The sequence below is a fragment of the Arachis ipaensis genome, chromosome B07 (assembly GCF_000816755.2).
Source record: "Arachis ipaensis cultivar K30076 chromosome B07, Araip1.1, whole genome shotgun sequence".
In the NCBI taxonomy this organism is placed as follows: domain Eukaryota; kingdom Viridiplantae; phylum Streptophyta; class Magnoliopsida; order Fabales; family Fabaceae; genus Arachis; species Arachis ipaensis.
In genome coordinates this window covers 114,929,411-114,937,344 of record NC_029791.2, presented here as the reverse complement: position 1 = coordinate 114,937,344, position 7,934 = coordinate 114,929,411, and the positions used below count along the sequence as shown (strand labels likewise).

The 7,934-nt window shown below is 37.5% G+C and overlaps 2 protein-coding genes across 13 annotated transcripts in view; both read right to left on the bottom strand.

Annotated features, from left to right (window-relative positions):
- Nucleotides 218-4,068, bottom strand: LOC107605935. 4 transcript variants are annotated; one of them, XM_021106302.1, is made up of 3 exons: nucleotides 3,859-4,068; nucleotides 3,603-3,772; nucleotides 218-2,425 (listed from the first exon to the last, which is right to left on the bottom strand). In XM_021106302.1, exon 3 carries the CDS (start codon nucleotides 2,293-2,295, stop codon nucleotides 250-252), a length of 2,046 nt encoding a protein of 681 aa, XP_020961961.1. In that variant the 5' UTR covers nucleotides 2,296-2,425; nucleotides 3,603-3,772; nucleotides 3,859-4,068; the 3' UTR covers nucleotides 218-249. The 4 variants fall into 4 exon arrangements, with proteins under 4 accessions (XP_020961961.1, XP_020961960.1, XP_016163369.1 ...); XM_021106301.1 differs by having other exon boundaries at nucleotides 218-2,409; nucleotides 3,603-3,784; nucleotides 3,859-4,067; XM_016307883.2 differs by having other exon boundaries at nucleotides 218-2,409; nucleotides 3,859-4,067.
- LOC107605937 (dehydrogenase/reductase SDR family member on chromosome X) overlaps nucleotides 4,932-7,934 on the bottom strand; it is a 7,083-nt gene continuing 4,080 nt past the window's right edge. For 5 of the 9 annotated variants that reach the window (XM_016307887.2, XM_016307885.2, XM_016307886.2 and 2 more), the window contains one exon: nucleotides 4,932-5,502. In XM_016307887.2, the coding sequence (XP_016163373.1) occupies nucleotides 5,356-5,502 (147 nt within the window). In that variant the 3' untranslated portion in view covers nucleotides 4,932-5,355. Of the gene's footprint in view, nucleotides 5,524-7,934 lie in introns of all 9 variants that reach the window. The other 4 variants (XM_021106308.1, XM_021106309.1, XM_016307890.2 and 1 more) reach the window with 3 other exon arrangements.

The window sequence follows — 7,934 nt, the reverse complement described above, 5'->3', positions numbered from 1 at the left end:
AATTATCCTGGGTCAGGCTTTCCAAAATTAACAAGAGTCGCATAAGAAAGTGTAGTATTTTCTTTTTTCATGAATCATCAATTTTAATAAAAGCCTATATTGCAGCATCAGTCACACCCACTTCCCTATTCTGTGTCATCCTTCCTCGTTTAACATTTCTGCTATACAAGGTTTTGAATTCTCCCCAAACAATGAAACGCAGTATTTCTCTTTTTCATTGAACTATGGTGTGCATCTTGCTTAGGTTCTCTAAGCATTGTTATCTAGTGATGCTCTGTTGGCATCACCAGATACTATCTGAAGGAGGTCTAATGGAGTGGCAGCTGGATCCAACTCTCGACAATCCTTTGGGGCGTTCTCAGCTTCTTGGCCGGTGAGCAAGTAGTTAGGAACCTGATGTGAAAATCGAAACAACTCCTCTTTGGGAATCCTCTTTTGCTGATCGGCGTCCGGGTGCCTCTTAAACACGGTCCTGAAACCGGAAACCTTGACAAGGGGGGTAACTATGACGCCTTGCTCCTCGGTGAAATCGTCGAGCACCTCCACCATATCATACTTGTGTATCACATCATCCGGGGTGTGTTCATTCCAATCATGAGACCAGTTTCTATAAAGAGCCCAGACTTCGCCTTTTCCAGGAAAGATTCGGACAACTCCTCTGTTCCCTTTGCTCCACTTAACCTGGTGTGAGAATGAGTTCAGTGATTCAGTTATTTCATGCTTGCCGGTTCTGAAATCCCCAAGAGTTTTGTAGAAACCAGACCCTATCCAGTCCATGGGGCCCAATTCACTGTTGCTACGAGAGTTAAGCCAACTGATCCGCATTCTGAATGGCTTTGTAGAGATCACCTTGTGAATCTTGGCATAATATCGAGGCATTCCATCATCATCGTCATACGCAGCCCAAACCTGGTCCTCGTCAAAAGAATTTTCAGCTCTATCCAAGTCAAAGTTGTGAAAATCAGGGTCCGGAACATTGATTGTAACATAGACTGCGTTCTTAATTGTATCATCAGATGGGTCTTTGAAAGAACCAACTTCAACATGCCTATTACCATTACCATTGGTTTTGCCAGTAACTGGGCTTTTCTGTCTCTTATTGGCAATCTTAGCTTCGGCTATTGATTTCCATTCTTGTAGTTTCTTACGGATTTCAGTCCGTGACTTATCCATCAACATGTTTCTTAATTCATACATCGACAATTCTCTTGTGCTGTAAGGCTTGCCGCCAGTCATACCTGAAAAACCATAATGCCTTTCGGATTCCAAGTTTACCTGACCTTGATTTGCCGTGTATCCTTGATAACCATTAACATGAAAATCATCAGTCTTCCTCTTCTTTGAATTATAATAAGAACCATCATTCCTTTTAGACTGTTGACTCCTCTCCCATTCAGCAATTGATGGTGCTCCGTCTCTTCTCACCTTCTCACTTGCCTGTTGCACAACACTAGCAGCTTGTGCAGCAACGGAAGATGATCCATCTGTGCTACCAAAACCAGCCATTCTCGATTGAGAACTCCACTGATAGTTCGAGTTATTACTTCCAGATTGATGTCGAGAACCCTGATGCTGTTGTCGAGAAGACCAATTTGGTGACTTAAAGACATTGGGAGGTGGACCCCTCTCCACAGCTACAAAAGCTTCATTGCAATTGGGACACAAAAGGGTATGATTCAAATAAATCCTCAGATATTCATAATGTGTCCTGCATCGATTGCAGATAGTCCAAAAGGTTTCAGCTCTTCTGTGTGTAGGTGGAACTGAAGATGAAGATCTCCGAGAGTTACTATTTCCAGCTTTCGTGTTATCCTTCTTGAAATTATAATAACCATTTGAACTAGGTGTATCTGATTGAGATGCAACATGGTTTGAAGTGTTATGTTGAAAACCTTTTGAACTCCTCTTTTGATTATATTCTAGTCTCTTGGTCTTGTCTGATAGCAAACTCCATGCCTCGGAAACCAGCTTGAATGCACCCTCTGCACCTAAACACTTGTTTTTGTCGGGGTGGAGAGAGAGAGCCAGCTTCCTGTATTGCTTTCTAACAGTCTCTTCGTCGGCAAAAGGGCTCACACCAAGTATACCATACCAATCCATTTCTCCACTAATTTTATTCTCAGCAGAGATAAAAATTTCAATTGTTTGCAAAAACTGGGGAAGATCCTCCAATGCCGGATACAGATTTAGAGCCTTGAGAGCCAACTTCTTTGCACCAACATATTCCCTTTCAGAAAATTTCCTCTCTGCTATTTCTTTGGCCCTAATTGCCTCATCCCTGTTGCACTCCATCATTACTTTTTGATATGTTGTTTCCTCACAAGCTAAAAGACAGAATTTAACCAGAAACACCAGATACTAAAACAAGCCCCCTTTGCTCGACAAAACCCGTCAATTTTGCACCTGATCCTAAAGAGAAAAGAAACTGAGATATGTTACTGAAGTTCCTAAAATTTTGGTGCTTGAGTGACATTTATAAGTAAAACACTATTTCAAAGGATGCATCATATAAAGATGTAAAAGTTAGCTATGAAAAAAGTTGTGGCTTATGACATTATGCAAGAACTTCAAATAAGAACTTTCATTTTGTTTGACAAATTTTTTAGGTCACTAGCATTGCAAAATATAGTAAACCCATACAGTCAGTAGCATGAAATGAAAATTAGATGCACCAAAGAGAGAGAATACACAAATTTAATGACATAATCATCTACTGAAAAAAGGTGGAAAAGTACATAGCAAGTAATGACATATTCACAAGGAGAAAAGGAGAAAAGTTGGGGAGAAATGATAAGAACACACATAGCGTCATATCATACTGTTTGCAGATATAGCCATGATATCTTATCAACCCCCGTGATCATAACAAACCAGATGTGCAGGAACAATGTTGATATATTAGAACTTGTTTTATAACAGGGAGTTCAGATCCTTAATTTGGTAGAAAACCCATAGGCAATATTAAGCCAGCATATCAATATCTGAAACGTATTCAGCGTTGACTCATAAAGTTTAAAAGGTCTAATCAAACAATCAAGTACCTTGTTTAAACAGCAGAAACTGTAATATTTCAACATGAATGAATTATGACATATTGCATTCAACTAACATATCCCAAAGTATGTCTTACTATAAAAATTGGGAGCGGGAAAAAACAGATCTACACTGAAATGAACTGCAAACTGCCAATCATCATACAAACTATAATAGCAGCACGTTCTCTTATTCTGATCACTATGATCAGTAAAATGCTTTTCAAGAATCAATTATGCAATTGTAAACTTAAGCTCAACGCAATGATCCTAAGAAGGGCACATTAGTAAATACCGTATTTCATGCCTTCTGCAACTAGCACCAAGCGATCACAAATAGAAAGACACCGACTTTGAATCATTAAACAAAATATAACAGTAAAAATAACCCAGGAAAAAAAAAACCTTTAGAATTTGAACCATATATTCCAAAAATAAAATAAAAAACACAAATACTCCAACTAACGTGCGAAATTCAGAATACCCAAAATGTCCTAACAATACTACTTCAAGCCCGAAAAAAAAGGTTCAAACTTCAAACAACGAAACTAGAATTGTTTGGAAATCAACCTCGTTCAGACAGTGAATTGAATTCAAGGAAGAAATGAATCCCGCCACGGATCTACAGGGGCGCGCATTTCAAAATCAGTAGCAGCAACGGTCGAAACCCCAGTTTTCGAATTCAGCAAATCTGAGCTAGCTACCTTGTTGAGCTGGAAACCCTAGAGGAACCCCCGAATCTGGCGAACAAGCTCAAAACACAGTAAAGTCGTGAGCTTTTCGGTGCAGTGAAGATGATAAAGTGAAACGGGAAGAGTAAAATTACCTAATTGGAGAAAAGAGGGTTTGAGTGACGTTTCAAGAATTTTGAATCTGAGAAGACGGTCACCATGTACAATGACCCATCTGTCAAAAGCCCTCAGAAAACTGTGGAGAATCTAATTTTGCCCCAAATTACTACTCAAATTGGGAGAACTAAATGTTGTGCTGGTAATAGGTTTTTCTATTTTTCCTTTCTTTTTCTTTTTTCTCTCAATTTATATATACATATATATTTTTTAATATTCTCACTTTAGTTCTTAACTCAAATACACCTTTTTATAATGATTGGGACCCATAAAAACCTTAACTAGGGTTAGTTTTTAACCATGGTCTTTAGGGATGGTTTTCCAAACATATGCTAAAGGAATTTTAATTTCAATTTTTTTTTTCTCCCTAAAATTTTTGTCCATCTACCACTTTTTTAAATTATCTTCTCTTAAACAAAATGTTGTCAAGTAAGGAAATTGTATTTTTTTTTAAGGCAATGCAATAAACTTTATTCTTGTAAGATCAAAACCAAGCCATTACACTTATAATTTGACCTTTTAGAAGAGTATGGGACTACACCATTTTTAGGCTCCCACAATTCTTAAATAAGTACAGAGTAGTCAACCATGAAAAATGTTAGATATCTCTGAGCATATTTTAGTTCCTGAAGAATTGAATGTGAATCCAAAGTAAAGATAATTATTTGAGCAAAGAGCAATGTGACTTGAAAAATGAGTAGATTGTAGATCCAATATTTTTCCATCAATCATTGTATAAAATGAGTATTCTTTAAAAATTGCTGTAAGTAAAAAGCATCTTCCATTCAATGACAGTTGATCATAAACATTGAATATGTGTAACAGACATTCCACATTAAATACTAAAGCCTAAAGGGTTCACCCAAGGAGGTTGAGGTCCTCCGTTTTCACAGAGGTTTTCTGTGGTCCTTGTTACTATATGATACATGCAACGACAGAGGTTTTAGAAAATCCTAACTCTTTTGGTGGTGCCTTTTCTTTTGTTGCAAATTTGATATATCATCAATATGTGAACTAACTTATTAAATGATGTGTCACAAGCAAAATGGTATAAATAAAAGATCTAATTGCATTATTAGTTGTTCCTTTAAGTTTCTTTGCTGGCATAGTCCTCAAATAATTACATTACATGTGATAGTGCGACAAGTATGCTATATTGTTGTAGCAGACCTATGAGATGCCATGCAAAATACAAAGTCACATTGAAAATGAACTATAAATATAGGGTGCAAGACTGTCAAAAAAAAAGTGTCTCACATTCAATCTGATAAATTAAAAACTGAATACTAACATTGTGTTAGTGGCTAGACACATTTAAAGGACTATACTACCACATCAGGAATAATGGTGGTAGCTTCCAAGAGCCAAAAACCACAGAACTTCATTCGAAGAACGGGTTATCAATCTACATCAGGCAAGTGCCACATCTGCACTTTGTTATACGTCTTAACACATGATCCAATGCTAACATCTGGTTAATCGTCTTCAGCGCCAAAAGGGGTCGTCGATAGCAGATTACTTGTAGTTTCCCAGAGCTTAAGTGCTAAACCAGCATCTCTTGAAAGTATTGAAGGTTCAATAGTCCTACCTATTCCCCCAAAGAAGTAAGCTCCAGAAGTTCCCTGAAATCAATATTAAGCTAACTATATTCCGTAATTTATACATGATTATAATAAATGATCACATGCAATACAAGAAAAGTGTCACATGTATGCAGGTATGCATACAAGTGCAAACTGCAGTATAAATTAACACAACAAAAAGAACAAAATCTTTCAATTCTTTGTCATGAACCTTCGTATTAGTTTCCTACTTTATGAGAAAATTTCTGCTTATTTTCAGAGTTGATGTGGAACGGAAAAAGTTGAGGAAAAGACATCATACAAAGAACTCAAGGACGAGGTGGTGGCGGATGAAAGGTGAGGAACAAAGAAGCTTTCTAAGACGGGTAGGAGAAGAGGCAAAGTGGGATGAAGATGGAACCGCGGAGGAGATGTGGAAGGAGATGGCAGAAATTATTAGAAAAACAGCAAAAAAAAATTTTGGTGAATCTAGAGGGACAAGACCAAGAGACAAGGAATCCTAGTGGTGGAATGCGAGTGTACAAGAAAAGATAAAGACAAAAAGGAAGTGCTTTAAGGAGCGGTCTTTGTGCCGCAATGCAGATAATGAAGAAAAATATAAGACGGCTAAGAAAAAGACAAAAGTGGCTGTAAGTGAAGCAAGAACAAGAACATATGAGGGTCTCTACCAGTCTTTAGGTACGAAGAAAGGAGAAAAAGGTATATACAGAATCACAAAGAGTCATGAAAGAAGAACGAGAAACTTGGATAAGATTAAGTATATAAAGGACAAAAATAGAGAGGTGTTGGCTCAACAGGAAAAGATCAATAAAAGGTGGAAGAGCTACTTCTACGAGTTATTTAATGAAGGACAGAAGACTCTTCCGAGCCTTGGTCGGTTATGCACGAGGGAAAAAGATCAAAACTTCGACTACTATCGAAGAATTAGAGACTTCGAGGTAAAAGAGGCTCTAAAGCGGATGAAAAATGACAGGGCAGTAGGACTCGATAATATCCCGATTAAAACTTGGAAGGGCCTTGGAGAGAAAAGCATCAGTTGGTTAACCAAGTTTTTTAATGAAATTTTAAGGTCAAAGAAAATGTCAGATGAGTGGAGAAAGAACACCTTAGTACCTATATACAAGAATAAAGGATATATACAAAGTTGCGAAAACTATAGAGAGATCAAACTCATGAGGCATACCATGAAGTTATGAAAAAGTGTGATAGAACAGAGGCCGAGACAAGAGACACAAATAACAGAGAACCAATTTTATTTTATGCCAGACAGATCCACCATTGAAACAATATACTTGTTAAGAAGGATGATGAAGATGTATCGTAGTAATAAAAATGGATCTACATATGGTGTTTATTGATTTGGAAAAAGCGTAGGATAGGGTGCCAAGGGAGGTCCTATGGAAGGTTTTGGAAAAGAAGAGAGTAAGGATCGCATATATTCGTGCAATTAAAGACATGTATGATGAGACTACAATTAGTGTAAAGACTCAATGTGGTATGACAGAGGAATTTCCTATTTGTATAAGATTACATCAGAGATTATCCTTAAATCCATACCTTTTCACATTAATCTTGGAAGTACTCACAGAGCATATTCAAGAGCCTGTGTCATGGTGCATGCTTTTTGCCGAGGATATCGTTCTTGTGGAAAAGTCAAGGAAAGACCTAAATAAGAAGTTGGATTTATGGAGAGAAGCTCTAGAAGTGTATAGTTTGCGCATAAACCGTAGTAAAACGGAATATATGGAATGTAAGCTTGGCCGTCAAAGGGAAAACCCTAATACGAGGTGAAGATTAGAGAAAACATCCTACGAAAAGTTAAAAGTTTTAAATATCTTGGGTGCATTATACAGGATAATGGAGAGATTGAACAGGATGTAAATCATAGAATCCTAGCAGATTGGTCAAAATGACGGAGTGCGTCTGGTTTATATGTGACAAAAAAGTGCCTTTAAAATTTAAAGATAAATTATATCGCACTGCTATCAGACCGGCTATGCTTTATAGTACAGAGTGTTGGGCGGCTAAAGGGGAGCACGAACATAAGCTAAATGTGGCAGAGATGAAGATGTTGAGATGGATGAGTGGTCATACGCGATTGGATAGAATAAAGAACGATGATATAAGAGAGAGAGAGTTGGAGTAGCACCTATTGTGGAAAAGATGGTAGAATCACGTCTCACGTGGTTTGGACATGTGAGAAGAAGACCGACAAAGCACCCAGTCAGGAGGTGGATGAGATGGAAGATGGACAAATGGTGAAAAACAGAGGAAGAACTAAGAAGACCATCCATGAGGTGGTCAAACGAGATCTAAATGTAAACGGTCTTTTTTTAGACATGATACATGCTAGAGCTCAATAGCGCCATTTGATTCATGTAGCCGACTCCACCTAGTGGGACAAAGGCTTTGTTGTTGTTGTTGTTGTTGTTGTATGTAGAATGAAAAAAAAAAAAAAAGAAAAAAAAAAA

Excerpts from the sequence above, each read along its gene's own strand:
- LOC107605935 (XM_021106302.1), bottom strand. The coding sequence starts at position 2,295 with ATGATGGAGTGCAACAGGGATGAGGCAATTAGGGCCAAAGAAATAGCA.